General features: G+C 40.7%; 1 protein-coding gene across 4 annotated transcripts in view; it reads left to right on the plus strand.

Annotated features, from left to right (window-relative positions):
* abl2 (c-abl oncogene 2, non-receptor tyrosine kinase) overlaps positions 1-16,572 on the plus strand; it is a 30,122-nt gene extending 13,550 nt beyond the window's left edge. Inside the window, exons 1-11 of one of the 4 annotated variants that reach the window (XM_047799814.1) lie at positions 4,754-5,063; positions 6,484-6,648; positions 7,306-7,601; positions 7,784-8,056; positions 8,169-8,253; positions 8,422-8,599; positions 8,910-9,094; positions 9,236-9,388; positions 9,620-9,709; positions 10,107-10,286; positions 11,868-16,572. In XM_047799814.1, coding sequence (XP_047655770.1) covers positions 4,994-5,063; positions 6,484-6,648; positions 7,306-7,601; positions 7,784-8,056; positions 8,169-8,253; positions 8,422-8,599; positions 8,910-9,094; positions 9,236-9,388; positions 9,620-9,709; positions 10,107-10,286; positions 11,868-13,525 — 3,333 coding nt within the window. In that variant the 5' untranslated portion in view covers positions 4,754-4,993 and the 3' untranslated portion in view covers positions 13,526-16,572. Of the gene's footprint in view, positions 1-4,753; positions 5,064-5,418; positions 6,033-6,483; positions 6,649-7,305; positions 7,602-7,783; positions 8,057-8,168; positions 8,254-8,421; positions 8,600-8,909; positions 9,095-9,235; positions 9,389-9,619; positions 9,710-10,106; positions 10,314-11,867 lie in introns of those variants that run through there. The other 3 variants (XM_027166489.2, XM_027166490.2, XM_027166488.2) reach the window with 3 other exon arrangements.
* Positions 16,573-18,507: the final 1,935 nt, after the last annotated feature.

An 18,507-nucleotide genomic window follows, 5' to 3' on the forward strand; every position in this document is an offset into this window, starting at 1 on the left:
GCGAGTTTGGCTCGTTCCCTGAGCACAGGATTAGATAAAAAGGCTTGTGGACAGGATGTTTGCTTGTCATCATGCCGTACTTCAGCATCCATTCAGTGCTCTGATAGCATAACATCCTCCTTTCTCACCTCAGAGTATGAGAGTTGCAGTGCTAAATTCGTAGGAAGTCGTCACTTAAAGACGTTTTGCGGCTGAGTTGAGGCGCATGAAATCTACATTTGTTGGTGCTACTTGCACTTACTTACTGATAACACCAAGTATTTCCCTTGATACACAAATCCTCTGTTTTCCCGTCTTACTCAGCATTTCTGTTTAGCCTGCAGAAACACGCTTGGTGATGTGATGGTGAGAAATGTTTAAGTAACATCTAGCAGAATTTTGCTGATTTCCCGTTTCTGTTTCAGGTGTTCCTGCTCAGAAAGCTGATCATGTATTTTAAGATAATGAAAATAAATGATTCTGTGAATGTGAACAGATGAGCGACTGAACTGAGTGCTGTGTTGCGTATGCACTTGGAGAGACGTTTTAGGAACTGTAGAGTGCTGGGATCCTGCAAGGTCCATATGGAAAACTCCTAGAAAGATTTTTTTCTCTCTCATGCGTGTTGTTGCTATGCCTCACCGTGTGTGTGCACGAGTGTGCCTGAGCGAGAGAGAGTGAGTTACATTGTCCTATGTGGTCTTTCCATTTTTGACTTGAAAGTTTCTTACTCATTCAAGCTGGGACCCTCTCTGAAGTGGATTCTGGGGCTGTTCTAACTTCAGACATGGTGATAGACATCGACTTCAGGCAGCCCTTACTGGATGATTGGTCTGGGATAATGTCATCATCATGACTGCGGTTACAACGTTTTCAGCTGCAGATGTGAGAGCCTACTCAGTGGTGGAGAATGCACGACTCAACATGTGCTCAAAGTGCTTCAGCTGGGGAGTACACCATTTCATCATATCCACCTTTTAGGAAAAATCTAGTTACTGTATCATTAGATTACTGGACATTTACCACATTTTGGGATATATCTAGGGGTGCAGAGTTTTACCAAAATTAAATAAGAAGACTTAAGCCCAAGCTACCGTGAGGTGCATAGACTATGCAAAAAAAAAAAAAATACCTTGAACTGCTGATCTAGTCCCTACTTGGTAGGCTTTTCACTAGAACCTGAGAAAATGGATCTATTTCAGGGAAGCTGCCAATGTGTTGAAGACAAGAGGACATCTTGTGGCTCGCAGTGTACCAGTGTGTTCTTTACGTTCTTGTTGTATTAAGTGACTTATTAAAAGTATCATGCACTGGATAGAAGTTCAAGTAAACATCAGCTAATATTCTAAAAGCTTAATATCAGGACTTCTTGTTTACTTGGTATTAACACCCAAGCCATGACTCCGCCCCTGAACAGTTCGTTCTTTCTCATGATCATGCTTCGAACTTCACATTAAAACGTGCTACTGTAATTATAACTGTAAAGAAAAGTTTCAAGCAGAATGGTACCCTGGTCAATTAACTCGTGTTGCTTACTTTTAATATCCTAATAATCTTATATACTTCTTTAATCTGAGGGCCTTGGGGTTGTCTGTAAAAGAGAGCTTTAAATACCTTCCCAGGGCAATACAGGTCCACTGGAAATTTGAAACGGCCACTAGGGAGAAAGCGTCAAATCTGTAGACATCTATGTCAAATATATAGAAATATTACAGTAAAATAGTGGTTTATACTAGTAACATTCAACTAAAGTTTGGACAAATGATTAGAAAGCTGCACCACCAGACTATTCCTTGATCATGGACAACAAATTTCCAGACGTTTGAGAAAAGCTAGTGGTTCTCCCAATGGGGCATCATAGTGAAAAAGACCTGTTTTATGGAATGCATGTCCCAACAGAGAGTCAGAGTCCTTAGCCTCGGGTTGTCTAGTTAAATCTAAACGTCAAACTAGAAGAGCCATCGCTATATATGGAAAAAACACCCATCATCTACATTCTATAGTGTTGATGCGTTTATCCCGGTACGTGTTTATCCAGGTCACATTTCCAGACTGTGGCGTTACGTGACACTTATGCTACAGATATGAATCATAGTGTTGAAATACTGAGGATTATCCCACAGTTATGAAGCCCCCCGGATGTGTTGTGAAACATCTTTGTGACAACCCAAAACTTACGAGTGTGGGACACACTATACTTGCCCTAGTTAACGTTTCTAGCACAGATGAGAGCCGGCGGATTGTGTTTCAGTATCATCATTATAAGAGAAGTATTTGTATGTGAGCTGTTTGGGAAGTTGTATATGACACAGTCAATCAAGCATGATTCCATCACACAGGAAGTATATTGCATTCCTCAGGATGCTAATTTGTTAGCCTAGGCTGAAATAAAGGTGCTTAGATTTCCTACAAAGGGCCTCGTTTATAAAGCTTTAGCAAGGTTATTAAGCTTTATCAATCGCAGTGGCTGAGTTGGAGCAATTGCTCAGTTATGTAAAATGAGAGAAAAATGTACGTCGTTCTGGACTCTGGGCGTCTGACAAATGCGGTAAATGTCAATTTTGAAAAATGTTTGTGTCCTACTTATCCATGTGGGTCTTTACATTTACACACAATGATGAAACAATTTAATTGATCAGCTTCAAATCCTGTAACTTCTGAGTTTTTCCACTTTATGTATAGATTCCACTGTTTTTATTAACACACTAATTTAACGTTTTGTGAATCCCAAGCATTTCATATTAATGGGATTGATGAAATAAATTAAAAATATTAAAAAAAAAAAATTAAGAAAGCAAGCCAACATAAATCAGAACCTTAAGTCTATATAGGGGACCGGTTTTGTTTTGCCAAAGCATCTTTTTTTAATTGTGTGTAGCTCTTTATAAGCTTTATGAGCGCAGGTACTAAGGGTCTCAAGCTGAAATGTGCCTTATACAGTATTCCCTAGTGAGCTTCTGCAGTCGCACATTGTCTAGTTTTCTAATATGGCAACAGGGAGGGTGTCAGGGCTTTCTGAGCTCAGAAAACAAAAAAAAGATTGAAAGATACAAGCCAATGAAAGACATAGCCATTTGCCTGCATGATGTTCTTGACCGGGGGCATACTTTTTTTTTCACTTCACTTTATTCAACATCTGATACACCTTTTTATTTTTAAGCTACAGATTAATAAGGTGCTTTGGTAATAAGGTGTCATAGATACAAGTCCGGATTTTTCCTTCCATCTCTGTATGTATTTTGCTTTTGCTCATCATTTCAGCTGTGTGAGCTTTGCAGTTGTGCGACGCACACACCCAGTAATTTACAGGTGATTGACATTCAGCAACATACGCATGTGAATTTGGAGAAAATTCTGTTAATGAAACTTTTGTAAATTCTTCAGTTTCACCCCAGTTCAGTCATCTGTAAATGCCACCCACCTACCAGCTCTGAAATCATTTGAACAGATATTTTTCTCATTTATACAACTGAGCGGATGAGGATTAAGGACCTTTCTCAAGGGCCCAGGAAAGGCAGTTTGACGCTTATGTTTGGAAGGTTGTGAGTTCAAATCACAGTCCATTGTTGTCCCATTAATCCTGCTTATTGCAGTTGGCAGATGCCCTTTTCCATGCGGCTTACATTTTAGCTCATTGTATACAAATGAACAATTGAGGGTTAAGGGTCTTGCTCAGGGGCCCTGCAGTGACAGCTTGGTTGAAATTTGATTCAAACACTCAACCTTCTGATCAGTGGTCCGACACCTTAACCACTAGGCTACCACACCTCTAAACTAGCTTGAAATTAGATTTAGATTTACATTTGTGCATCTGAGCAATTGAGGGTTAAGGGTCTTGCTATACCATCTGTAAGCATGTCTTTTTCAAACTGTTGCACTCCTAATACTTTGTTTAGGCATATGGATGATGGCATGCCAGCGTCTGAAGGATTTACAGAGGTGCTGCTTCAGCTGTCCTGACCCCAGCAGCTGTGCCTGGGGCTCAGATCAGGAAGGGGATCAATGTCCTCATTCAGATCAACAATCCCCCGTTCCCCTCATGCTCCTGCCCCAGCTGTCCCATGTGGCATCTCCTACGCTATGCACACATAAGACATGTGCTGGCCAGCACACTCGCTTGGCACACGTCGTGCCTCGTCCCCATGCAGGGCAAGTGTTTTAGATCAGCCATTCAAGACATGTCCTCTTAGCAGGACAAATAACTGAAAGGTTGAGTCTTTTGGAAATGGCTAATGCCTGTACAGGAATGTGTTTTAAGCTTTTGGTATGTGATGCTGATGTCATTCACCTGACTTTGATCATAAAATCGTCCATTAGTTTGTGCTGTTAGCATGTTTATCTTTTCCCTGTTAGCACTTCAATTATTTTCCATTTGAATCCCTCCAGAGGTTTTCTTTGGCATATGGTAGGTCCTTATACAGTAGGTTGCCTGAGTGCAGACGGTGTTAATAATTGAGAATCCTGTTCTAGTAAACGTCAGCTAATATTATAAGAGCTGGAGATTACAGGAAAATTTCGGCTGTAATAAAAGGAGACCTATCAACTTCTTGGTTAATCACGATCATCCAGTTCTCTCTCGCTCCACACATCACACTTACTTTATTTCTCCTTTTCTTGCACACACTCTCTCTCTCTCTCTCCCTCCCTCCCTGACAAGTGGATGTGTGGTTGGAGAAATGTAGACATCTGCCACGGGTAAGTGTTTGCCCCCACCAGTTGTGAAACTGACTGCCCCCTTAGACACAATTTCCCTCAAGAGATCTCCAGCAAGAACTTCCATGAGCGTTTTTCTCACAGACTCACTCACACATGTTTGCTCAGCAGAAGCCACCATGTAGACCCTGTGTCCGTAGTGGTTTAAGCTGTCTTGGAAATTCTGAGGTCTGAGCCACATCAATGACCAGCGTTGATGCTCGAAATACTCAGTGAAGTCTGGGTCTGAGAGGGGTCTGTGCCTGCTACGAGCCTCCTGGATTACAGCCTGGTGCGTGTGGCTTTGGACTTTAATGGGACCATGTACTGGGAGCTGTGGCTAAGTCAGATGAAGGGGAAAGGAATTCATTGTGTGCTTCTCCGGAACAAAGGTTTGGTGAGCTCTGGTGTGAGCATGTTCCTCTCGGATCTTTGTGGAACTAGCATGCGCTTTCTCATTACTAGTTTTCTAAAAAAGCTCATGGAAAATGTTTCAGCTGCTTCTAACTTTGGGATTGCTATATTAATTAATGTCTTGCTGGAGGGTCCTTGGGTCTGTTAAACTGTCACACAGTTCAGGAATAAAGCGGCCTCCCTGTTATAACCTGTTAGATTTGCTTTGGGTGATATGACCTGCGATACTGAGACTGTAATATGAACATCCCGACGATTTCTGAGTACGATATAAAAACGGTTCCTCTCGTAAATATAACATGGCTATACGGCTTTGTTAGGGTTCGAACGTTCAAGTGTTTAAGAATGGCATTACATGGCGTTTTTAAATGCCCTTTTGTTTTTGAGTTTTTATTGGAGGATTGATACAATTCTGAAAACAAACTTGAGCTGTTTTCCCTAGAGCTTGTTTTAACACCCATTCAGATCTCCGCTAATTCTCTTCTACCCCTCCATGCTGTCCTGTTCCCCTCCCTACACTTTCCCTCTTACATACACTGGGATGATGGTTACACGGCAGCTGCCCAGGCATGCTTTCTGCGTGTGTCTGTATATGCGTGTGTGGCTCGCAAACAGCTGTGGAGGTAGGGCAAACGTTAGAAAGTAGAAAAAAAAGCTCCACCACACCGTTTTTCCAACAATGCCTCACTGACTCCACCTACTCTTAGCTACGTGTACATATATAACTGACAGGCTGAGCAAAACCTCCTCTAGACAGAGTCTCTTACTTGGCAGCTCCATACTGGATGTGTGTGTATATATAGATTTATAAATATATATGTTTTGTACAATAAGTATTTAAAGGACGATGCCACTGCGTACTTTAGTATCACACAGCAGCTTTGAGGAAGAGAGAAATAGACTGATCGCTGTCAGACAGCAGGACGTGGATTTTTACAATCTTCCAGGTACGTTCTTTTTCCGCTTTGGTCCAGGTCTGATTATACCTAGAATATGGGAATATTGTAAATCTCTAGAGAAAGACATATGCCAACACTGCAGTTTCATCTTTTAAATTTCAGCTGTATTTAATGTCGTTGAACTCTGTTGTCTGTTGGTTTGCGCCATGTGTGAGGTTTATCTGTATTAGTCCAAGTGTTTTGAATTGAATTTTGAATTGAATATTTCTTGTTACTTTATCTTTCACAAAGTTCTCTAATACTAATTCTCTAATTGTTATCCAGCATATCTTCACAGCCAGTCATTCATCATCCTGTTTTCCTCCTCCTCACTCCCTCTTGCCTCTTTTATGACTCAGTCATCTTTAAGCCCTTCCCTGAAGGATTGGTGTTTGACGTCCTTCCCTCTCTCTCTCTCTCCCCCTCCCTCTCTCTCTCTCCCGCTCTCTCTCTCGAACAGAGGCCCTGCATAGGCCGTTTGGATTGGACTCGTCCAATCTGACTGAGGCAGTGCGTTGGAGCTCAAAGGAGAACCTGCTGGGTGCTGCTGAAAGTGACCCAAACCTGTTTGTCGCACTTTACGACTTCGTGGCCAGTGGTGACAACACGCTGAGCATCACAAAAGGTATGATGAAAGCATTCGCCTTGTGAACAAATGATTTTAATTCTGCACTCATCTTTGGGTGTGTTTGCTTTATTATATTGTCCAAGTATGTCGTCTTGTTTTTCCACTGCACCCAGACAAATTCCTGTCCTCTTAATTACACATTAACACCACCTCCTCATACCAAACTGCTGTAAATAGGATTAATATTTGTAGTGTGAGACAGCGGCCACTGTGGACTCTCTTCGTGAACACTAATGCCTGAGCATTTTGTAATCCTCACAGTTGGCCCCATAGCAGGTGGGTAAACACAGACTGGCGTAATCAGAGTGAGGGAGTTAGTGCTTAGTGGCTGCATTTTAATCTGTCTATATATTTGCTGTGCTATTGCACAGTCTGCCAGAGCGCCAATACTGTCTGGCTGGTCCTGACAAGGAGAAACAGGAGCTCGTCTGCTGGGGTTGGGGTTTTAGATGGCACAGTGGATCCATTTGGTGTAATTTACCATTATGGGGCTTGAAGAAGACTATGTTAGTGTAATAGCAAAGCGAGATGCTCTCTGGTCCTATAGAAGAATAAGAGAAGGAGCGGAGAGATGGCAATGCCTTGTGAGAATGTAAAAACATGGCTTTGGGGTCAGGTTTTAACCACTTTCCTAAATCTCTCTGTCTGTCTCAGGAGAGAAGCTCAGGGTGCTGGGCTATAACCAGAATGGCGAATGGAGTGAAGTTCGCTCTAAGAACGGTCAAGGCTGGGTCCCCAGTAACTACATCACACCTGTGAACAGTCTGGAGAAGCACAGCTGGTATCACGGTCCCGTGTCTCGCAGCGCAGCCGAGTATCTACTCAGCAGCCTCATCAACGGCAGCTTTCTTGTGAGGGAGAGTGAGAGCAGCCCGGGCCAGCTCTCTATTTCACTGCGCTACGAGGGCCGAGTCTACCACTACCGCATTAACACTGCCTCTGATGGCAAGGTGAGAGCATCAAAGCTCCAGTCCTTTAATTATCCACTCTGTCTATGGTCGCCTAACAAATTGTAAACAAGCAGCATATAGGACACGGCTGCAACAGAATACGGAAGTACTGCCTACAATAATCCTGACTTATCTACAAAATGTTTCTTAAAGGATGACGGGAATATCGGTCTTTCTTGCAGGTCTATGTAACCTCAGAGAGCAGGTTCAGCACATTAGCCGAGCTGGTCCATCATCATTCCACTGTAGCGGATGGTCTGGTGACGACGCTGCACTACCCAGCCCCGAAATGCAACAAGCCCACCGTCTACGGGGTCTCGCCCATCCACGACAAGTGGGAGATGGAGCGCACTGATATAACCATGAAGCACAAGCTAGGAGGAGGCCAGTATGGAGAGGTCTATGTGGGTGTCTGGAAGAAATACAACCTCACGGTTGCTGTCAAAACACTCAAGGTTTGTCTTGCATTTGTTTTGGTCTCATGCATGCAGAAACTTCAAAATCTATAACTTCTGATTATATATATATACATTTAGCTTTTACATTTTAAACAATTGGTCATTACAGGAAGACACTATGGAAGTGGAAGAGTTTCTGAAAGAGGCTGCGGTCATGAAAGAGGTGAAACACCCCAATCTAGTGCAGCTGCTTGGTTAGTATTTATCAGCCATAAATGTCAATTCTAATTCAGTGTCCAATTTTTGTACTTCAAAATTGATCTCATTTTAATAATACACTAGAATCTTGCCCAACAATGTGTCTGTAATATAGTAGATTCAAAGGGACTACATACTGAGTGGATATTATTCTGTTTGTTCAGGTGTATGCACACTGGAGCCTCCTTTCTACATCGTGACTGAGTACATGCCTCACGGCAACCTCCTGGACTACCTCCGTGAGTGTGACCGTGAGGAGGTGAATGCTGTCGTGCTGCTCTACATGGCCACTCAGATTTCCTCTGCCATGGAATACCTGGAAAAAAAGAACTTTATTCATAGGTATTCTTTCTAAATGTTCTATACAGTACAGTGCAAGTGTCTTGTGTATAAGCAAAGATGCTTTTAATGGTAATGAAATGGAAAGCCTTAGTCTACATCAAAAAGAAAACACCATACAAAACGCCGAACAAAACAACATTCATTACTTGATTAAAACACCCTTTCCTACAAAACGCTCGAGTTCTCTGAGAAATCTTGGAGACTGTGCCACAGTTCTATGAAAATGTCTGCTATGGAATTGCACATTGTGCATATCTACTTAGTATTCTTTTTTCCATGACGTCGTCTCTTTTCTCGCTCTCTCTCTCAGGGACCTGGCTGCACGAAACTGTCTAGTAGGAGAGAACCATGTGGTAAAGGTGGCTGATTTTGGCTTGAGTCGGCTGATGACAGGAGACACGTACACAGCTCATGCTGGCGCCAAGTTCCCCATCAAGTGGACTGCACCAGAGAGCCTAGCCTACAACACCTTTTCCATCAAATCAGACGTCTGGGGTCAGTCTTTCTTCTGCTTTCACTGACTCATTCTTTTTTGGCAAATCGAGATGGTTTTCATTTATGCTAAGACAGTGGTGAAAATACTGGATTCACTATTTGAATTTCTGATATCTTTTTGTGCTTGTGTGTGTCCTTTAGCATTTGGAGTGCTTCTGTGGGAGATTGCGACCTATGGTATGTCTCCATATCCTGGTATTGACCTGTCTCAGGTTTATGACCTGCTGGAGAAGGGCTACCGCATGGAACAGCCAGAAGGCTGTCCTCCAAAAGTCTACGAACTTATGAGGGCATGTGAGTGCATTGGAAACTACACCCTGTCACTTTATGTTGCTCTCTTAAGAGTCTGAACTAGGATGTATACAGCCTGGTCCTATATACACACTTACATGGCCTTTTTTGTACTTCTGATCTGGATGTGACTAAAAGTTAATTGATTTGTTTAACACACATTTATTTAAAACTCAATCTCTTTTTCTACATTAGCCATGCTTTCTTTGACGTGTCTTGTGCGCGTGTTTTCAGGTTGGCAGTGGAGCCCACTGGACAGACCCTCGTTTGCAGAGATCCATCAGGCCTTTGAGACAATGTTCCATGACTCCAGCATATCAGAAGGTACAGTTATAAACTCTGTACTCCTGCTTTACTCTTTTTTTTTCTTCTTTTTTTTTTAGCTTTTTAAACATTTAAGAGGACTTTACAAATAAATTTAAAATGTCGTGTATATGATATGCCATGGAGCCTTTCCTTAGTTCTTGAATGGTGCAGTCGATGGATCCTGAGCCTAATGTTTAACAAAATGTAAATTCCCCTTTAGATGATGTATGATTTTTTTTTTGTTTGTTTGTTTTAATTGGGCTTCACCTTAAAAATTGCCAATACAGGATCTACACGTCCTAACTTTAATGACTTAGGCAGACTTGTTTTTGTTTTTCATTCGTTTGTCAGTTTTTAAAATAAAGGCAGAATGATTCAGCAACCAAATGTTCTCTTCCTCCACCTTGCTTTGCAGAAGTGGCAGAGGAACTGTGTAAGACTGCCTCTTGTGGTAAGGGTGGGGTAGTGCACTCGTTCAGTCACGATCAACCCCTCGTGCCCTCCAAGTCACGGCAGCAGAAGAAGCACTCAGACAATAAGGAGAACATGGAGGGACTGGAGAGTCGGCATGAGCCTGGAGCTCACGGTCCTTCAGGTACATCAGCTGATCTCCACTTCACACGTCTCCAGCGCAGACTCAAGAGAATGGGAGTGGTTTTTCTTCTAGACTAAAGAAGATACACTTTATATGCATATCCACATACATACAGACACATGAATATTATAAATAAATATATGTTTGCGTATCAGCAGTATTATAGGATAACAATTCTTCTTAATCAGATCTTTTTTTTTGTAGAAGTTTGTAAATACTAATTCTTATATTTTAATCAGATATTAAAGAATAATATCTAAAACACTGCTTTAAATCATGCATTAGCATTTAAAACTAAACTGTGTGTACACTAGAAAGCTGTGTTTTGCAAATAACTTATATTCCCCAATCATTCATTTTTCTGCTTATATTTTTTTTGTTTATTTAAACATGCTGCTATTTAATTGTTTCCTCACTATTTGTTGTACATTATTTGACAAGTACGCACAATCACCTAACACCCCAACACACCCCATGTTGCACATCAGCATGTTGACCTGTTTTGATTAAATGCAATTTAACCTCTTTTGTGTAATTTTTTTATGTATTACATAAACTTGTTTAACTATTCAATAGATTTTTACTTATGTTTAATTTATTTCATGCACGTGTTTATTATTAAATGTCATTAATACGGGGCCTGCACTTTCATTTCAAATAAACATTGTTTAGCTGATTTGCTTGGCACATCTGGGGTTGGAGGTTTGATTCCTTCCTCCACCATGTGTGTGCAGACTTTGCATGTTCTCCCTGTGCTTCTAGTCTGGGTTCCTTCCCCAGTTCAAGACATGTGTTGTAGGCTCATTGGCATCTCTAAATTGTCCATAGTGTGTGTGGTCTGCATTGGGTTGGCTCCCCTTGACCCTGAATAGGGTAACCGGTACAGAAGATGGATGGATGGATTTAACATATTTAATCCTTTATTCAACCCTGGTGGGATTTTTGCCCCAACACTAGTGCTTTGTTTTTTGTTTTTTTTTGTTTTTTTAAAAAAACTACATCACTGTAATAAATAATGTAAAATGTGGTCCAGTTGAAGCAGTTAAAGGCTAGATTTTGAGTTTTTAAGTCAACCTTAACAGCCCATTTAGGTCTACACAGTAGGCTTCAAAACTTGCCTCTTAGTGACCATAGCATCATTCTCAGACTGTTTTATCACAGCATTGTCACATCATTGAATCAGCATTACATCTACATCATTCTACCATCTTACCTACTGCTCCAGTAGCTGTTAAGTGATTTTGAATGACAATCAAGAGATGTAACTGTCTTTATAAAGTGAAGCTAGGTGCTTTACTGAAATACAGTAACCCCAGATAGCCCCAGAAACTAGTATATATCTGGATCTGATGTAATCAAATAAAAAAATGTATAAGTCAGGGTCTGGCCATTTTCCATTAACGATACCTTCATACCACAAAAACTTGAGCAGTATTCAATACTGTGATATCTTTCAGATCTGTGCACTCCATTTTACCACTGTGATTGTGTAAAAGAATACACCACGTAGTTTAGTGGGTGTATGTGCGTTCACTGCTTTCTTCTCTAACTTTTTTTTTTCTTGTTTTTTTGGCTTTTCAGCCTCTCTACTGGTAGGTGATGGTCGTTCCAGCAGCTCTCCTGCTCTGCCCCGGAAGCAGAGGGACAAATCTTCTAGTGGCCTGCTTGATGACATGTTGGATGCTACTTTTACTCGTGACCGCAAAGCTGGCTTCTTCAGCTCTTTCATGAAGAAGAAATCAACAACCACTTCCACCTCTCAGCCTCAGCACAACCCCAGTGGTTCCTTTCGAGACCTTGAGACACAGCCTCACAAGAAGTACGAACCCACAACTGCTTTTGGTGGTCCTCCTCCACTGCCTCAGACTGATGGCCTTGGCTTCTCTCCGTCTCATGGAGAAGGAAACCATGTTCAGTCACGGTGCTGTGGAGCCACTTTTGGCCAGAAGCTCTCTGGAACAAACTCTTCCACCTCTAACCAGGTGGGCAGCAGCAGTAGCTGGGCAGGACTTGCAGGCTTCTTCACACCACGCCTTATAAAAAAAACCCTGGGGTTGCGAACTGGGAAGTCTTCTGCGACTGATGAAGGGGGTGGGGCAGCCAGGCCCTTTCCTCGTTCAAATTCAACGTCCTCCATGTCAGCTGGGCTGCCAGATTTGGAGCGCATGGCGCTAACGTTACCAAGGAACCGTAGCAAACCACCACTGGAACGCACAGTGTCCACCACATCACAGCCAGAGAATGGTGCCCCGCGACCCTCAGACACTCCGTCCCGAAAGCTGGACGAGGGCACAGCTCAGATCCGGGACAGACCAAAAGCTAAACTTTTGCCACGTGCAGTATCGGTGGGCACAGGAGCGGCTAGAGCACCAGGGGTTGGGGGTGAGGCAGAGTCTGATGCTCATACTCAGGGTAGAGTGGGGCAGGATGACAGACCGGCCTGGTCTTCTCCATCTAAAACGTTAGTCGGCCCACACAATCATAAAGTCCCAGTCCTAATCTCTCCAACATTGAAGCCTGGCACAGCTGATCCACACCTGGTTGGTGTAGACTCTCAGGGCAACCGCTTCAAGCTGCTGGCTGATAGTGGCACCGATAGGCCACGACTGATCAAACCCAAGTGTGCCCCACCTCCTCCACCCACACTGCGCACTCTCCAACACAGTTATAGCACAGAAGGTGCTGATGAAGCAACTAACATGAGCCCAGAGATCAATGGAGATGGGGTCAAAAGATCGGGGAGAGGGTCAGGAGGAGCTCGACCATGTATACCGCCACCACAAGCACCTCCAGCATCTGCTGCTTCTTCCAGTAATATCACAACAAACAAGATGGCCAATGGTGGCACTACCTCTGCCTCCTCAAAGCTGACACTGAGACGGACCCGGCAGCAGCTAGAACGTATACCACTGGAAAAAGTGAGTAAAGAAGCTCTGCTGGAATGTGCTGAGTGCCTGAGCCTTGCGCTCCACAGCAGTACAGAGCCATGCTCTAGCAGCCAAGTCTTGGATGCTGGACACCAGTTACTCGACTACTGTTCAGGCTATGTAGACTGCATCCCACAAACACGGAACAAGTTTGCCTTTCGTGAGGCTTTGGGGAAACTTGAACTCAGCCTCCAGGAACTGCGGGCTTCTTCTACGGGTGGAGGAGGGGGACTAAGTGGAAGTGGGACAAGTCCTGCTCTGGACAACTTGCACTCTTGCATTAAAGAGATCAGCGATGTAGTGCAAAGGTAGTTAGTGGAGTCACATGAAACCCTGCTATCCTAATAGGACTTTTTACAAGTTTTTAAGTATTGTTTTGTAAATGATTGGGGTCAGAGGATATTCTCTCAAAAGTACCTCAGTAAAATCACTACAAATGGTCTCTCCCCTCTCCATTATTGTTTACAGTGGACTTTGAAATCGCCAGTTGGATATAGAGCTCTAAACTTGTAAATAAGCTTGTTGTCCAAAACAAATCATATACAGTGTCTTTTGTCCAGGTTTGGCTTCTTATTTTGTGATCAAAAGAGCCTACATTTTAAAAGTAATAGATTAATCGATACCCATGAACCATTTTTTTTTGCCATATTTCTATGACTATATTAGAAAAATTGCAGAATTCTCATTATTACATAAATTACTTTTCACAATAACTGGATATGCACAACAAACCCATTACCATAAAAATTATCAGGCGTGTCCTGCTTGTGCTCTGCATACACTGTTGGATATTAGCAGTACTGAGCCTTCGGCACAAACGACACATCACACAGTCACTGTCACTTCTGACTGATTTCATACATCTATGTATAGACATTTCAGCATTTGATATAAGGTCATGGTTCTGTAGCAGTGTAGGCTAATGTCGTTGGGAAAGTATCGATGGTCAATATACTGAACATAGAGCATCATCTCTGTGGGTTAGTGCTTTTTATTTAAGTGACCTTTTAAGAATGCTCTTCGTTGTCAGGATTTTTAGCTAATGTCAACTTCAGGATTCCAGTTATTTTGTCCATAGAATGATTACCCATAGAATGTCCATAGAAACAGCAGGCTTTCAAGCAACAAAGCTCAATGGGGACAATCATAAGATGCATGATGATAAATAACAGATAATTCCAGCTGATATGTAAGTATTTGATACGTATATGTAACAGATATTGTTTCAATTTTGAAGCAACACGCTAAGGTCTAACAACCAAAAGAGTTAATGGATAAAGGATAGTTTCATATCCAGTAATTATGCCAGAATCTTAACAAATCATCTATGTCAATGTTTTACTGGTATTCCTACAGACATGTGAATATTGATTATAGGAAATGACTCGGAATGTTTTCAGAGGTTACAAGCAGGTTTGCCCTAACCTCGACCTAACAGTTGAATGTTATGCTAATTTTAGACATAGATGGGCTTTTGTTTGTCTAGATGGGACACGGGCACAAGTTTGGACACTGTGGTTTCCCACTGTGACTATAGACACTCACTGCAGAACAGCAACTTTACTGCAATATTGCTAGATACAAGTTACACAGCAAACTGCCATTTCTATCGCACATTGGTTTGTACTTTTTCTTTTTATTCTTCTAAATGTCTTCTAAACTTGAATTTTAAATTATTTCTTATTAAAAGCACAGGAGGTTTTTGTTATGATAAATTAATAATTGTGCATTATGTCCTACAAGAAGCATTAAAGAGTGGTTGCCTGATCTAAAGGATATTGTTCCTTATAAAAATATAAGATTGAAATGAAACAAAGGTCTCCATCTGAGCATCTACAATGTGAATGTATCCATCTTGTCAGATTCGAAAACCTTAAAATATGGGTGCAGTTTCCTATTTTTCCCTCTTATTTTGAAGCCTTGTAATGTCATTAAATTGATTATGTACTTTTTACACTGGATGCCATTTTAAAGCATAGATGTTAATGGGCTTGCCTTAAATCATCTATGTGTTATAATGTGGAAATGTTATTGTCTGTACCATTCATCTCGAATTCATTTGGATTCCTCTCAACCGGAACAGAGCATATGTTCCATGCATACGTTTGGGAAACAGTTTTGGTTTGAAGTTTTGGTTTTCATCAGATGACGCTTGGTGGTTTTCTCTACCATAAGCAGCTTCCACAATTTCATGGTGCCTTTTTTGTGAGCGATTTCATAGCTACGATATAATAATGCATTAGGAAGATGGAAATGGGAATGAGTTACTCATTTATATGTAAAATAATGCTTGACTCATCAGGCATTATATGATGTCTGACTTCAACAGAAAGATGTGCAATGTTTTGTCCTGTAGCAGTAAAAAAAAAAACAACAACAGGGCATTTAAGACCATTTTGCTGATGAGATCATTCAATGGTTAGATCTTGTTGGGATTTCCTCACTGACTAAATCCTCAAACAATAATTTTGTTCCTTATTCTGGGCGAAAAGCAAAACTATATAGAGATGTTCTAACAGAATTATTCAACCTGTGAGAAATCTAGTTCTTTAAAATTGTTTGACAGTTGCATAACTTTGGGGAGGAGGATTTAAAGGAAAGAGTTAAAAGATTGACCCTAGTTCAAGTGATTTCAGGGAATATTTTTAAGATACAGTATGAGAGCTTGAAATGGCAAAGTGCTTAATTTAATTACATACAGTAAGGCATCATCATGCTGTTCTTTAGTGTTGCCTTTCTATAATTTGGTCTTTTACTCAGTTTGGGATCTTCATTATACTGTATATGTGCTGCACGAGTTGGCAACAAGGCAAACCTGTGAAGTAAAGCAGAATTTCCTGTTCCTGTTTGCTGGTCTATGTTCAAAGCCATCTTTCACACATTTTTTTTCACACAATGTTTTGCCCTTTTTCACTCTGTAGTTTTATTTTGACACTGTCTTTTAATTTATTGTTGTTATTATTTTTTTTTTATTATTATTATTTCTTTCCAGTTTTATTTATGTAATTTTTAAGAGATATTGAATCCTGGAAATAACATGTTCTTTTTGTATGATGAGGTTTGTAGTTCTGTAGATTATTTTTGTTTTTTATGTAAAACTTCCTTTATATACCAAAGGCCACCTCTGCAGTCGTTTAAGTGCAATGACAAATGGAACACTCTTAATTTTAAATATGTGAATTTTAAGGGGGATTTAAAAAGGGCAGAGGTTGACAGAATAACAGTATTTTTCTGTTATGTAAAAAGTATATTTTGTGTGATTCTAATTTAAAGCTCACTTTTAATAGCATATTACTGTGAAGTGCTCCCTCAGTGTTACACTTGATGTAAATAATAATTAAAAAGGGTTGAAGCTTATGCTGGTGCAGTATGTTTATTTCTTATTCAAAGGATTTTCAGACGTTCAGTGGGGTGTTGAAAACCACCACATACTTGTATACCATAATTGGTTAAACGTTAGTTATCATCTACTCAGTAAACATGAGTTAAACAATATGGCAGTGTAATCTTTGTCAACTCAAGTTACACAAGGAGACGAACACGATATCGAATTGCCGGACGTTTTGCAATAAGATATCCGTAAAACATCACAGTATAACAAGAAATTCATTCAACTTTAGGGGGATATCAAGCTGTCCAGTAAGGAAGCGTAAGTGATTGGGAATCAGTTTCACCTCCTTTGGTGCAAGTGAAAGTGACAACAGGTGCAATGGAGAGTTAACAGCAAGACAAAAAGTTGAAACATTTTGCAGGTGGAAATCACAGAAAATTGCTTGCTCATCCTTCCTAACTGATTTGTCTCTAGTTTTGTGTTTTGTTAGGGCCATTGTCTCTACTTGTAGCATGAGGCAGTCCCTGTAACCCAAACAGGTTAGACATGTAGTCCAGATTTCTTAGCTTGGCACATCCATACTGTACATGCAGTTACAAGGAGGTGTTGTGTTTCATCCAGCACAGTTTCAACAACATGAAGGAAATATCAACATGAAGGAGACACAAGGCGTTATACGAGGAATGCTGGATGGGGCAGAAGAAGGGCAACAACCCAGCAGCACGACCAATATCTGCCAAGTAGCACCACAGAATGTCCAGGAGCTCACTGATCCAGGTCAGGGAGGAGTTCCCTAGGACACCATCCACCATCTCATCAGGAGAATGCCCGGATATTGTTGAGAGTGCATACAGACACATAGAGGCCCACTACTGACTTAAATTAGGTGGGAAAAAAGGTGCCATGATTAAATTCATGCAAGTTGGAACAGCCTGAAATTTAAATTTTTTACTTTTGAATCCTCACTGGGTTGATGATTTCACATTATTTTGTTCTCAGCAAATTACCCACTGTATATACGTAAAGATTTTCAACTTGAATATTTTGTTTAAGATCCACTGTGTGATTTAAGTGTTCCCGTTAAGTCGGACACTACATTTTTAGTTATTTAATATCCATATTACCACTTCAAATGTACTCTTATTGTATTTTTACTATGTTTTGTATGTAAACAAAGAGTATGGATGAGTATAATATTTTTTATAAGTCTGATGGGATAACTTAGACACCACAAAATAATAGTACTTTGATGCCGATCAATTACCTTATTTATAATTAAATTTTACTTTTTGCACCTTTCTGGGGAGGTTTAGTTTAGGTACCTTGAAGTTTACACCTGTAAACTCTTCAGTTATTATAAATTATTAAACCAGATCTTCATATTCACCATGACTGCCGATTTTTTTTGCATGAGCTCTTCTAATGTTTACGTATTTTTAATGACCTGCACTTATTTATTATAAATATGTATTAATAACAGAGTGTCGACTTTCTACAAGATCAGGTTTTATTAAAACATATACTTTTGTTCACACTTTAAAGACATTGTGTGTGGTTGTATGTACGTGGAATGGAAGTATATTACATATCAAAAACAAAAGGGTTCAAATTCATATTTTCTCTTAATGTGTTTATTAGACTTTTTAACTAGTCACTTAAATTGAATGGGTTTAATCCAAACTTCACTAACTAATAACAATAGGTAGGCCTATAAACAATATCTCCTTAAACTTCAACAACTAATACACTTGAGCTTGAGACATCACCTTATTGTCTCACTAGAGTTTAGGGGTATGACAGTTATTAAATCTATTACACACTGACTATCCACTTTATTAGGTACAACTGTACACCTGCTCATAACCTGCATAAAATCATGCAGCTACAAGTTAAGAGATTTATGTTCACATCAGACACCAGAAACTCCAAGCTGTTGAATGTGAAAGTCCCAGATCAGCAGATT

This window comes from Tachysurus fulvidraco, chromosome 14, assembly GCF_022655615.1.
Source record: "Tachysurus fulvidraco isolate hzauxx_2018 chromosome 14, HZAU_PFXX_2.0, whole genome shotgun sequence".
Taxonomy (NCBI): Eukaryota; Metazoa; Chordata; class Actinopteri; order Siluriformes; family Bagridae; genus Tachysurus; species Tachysurus fulvidraco.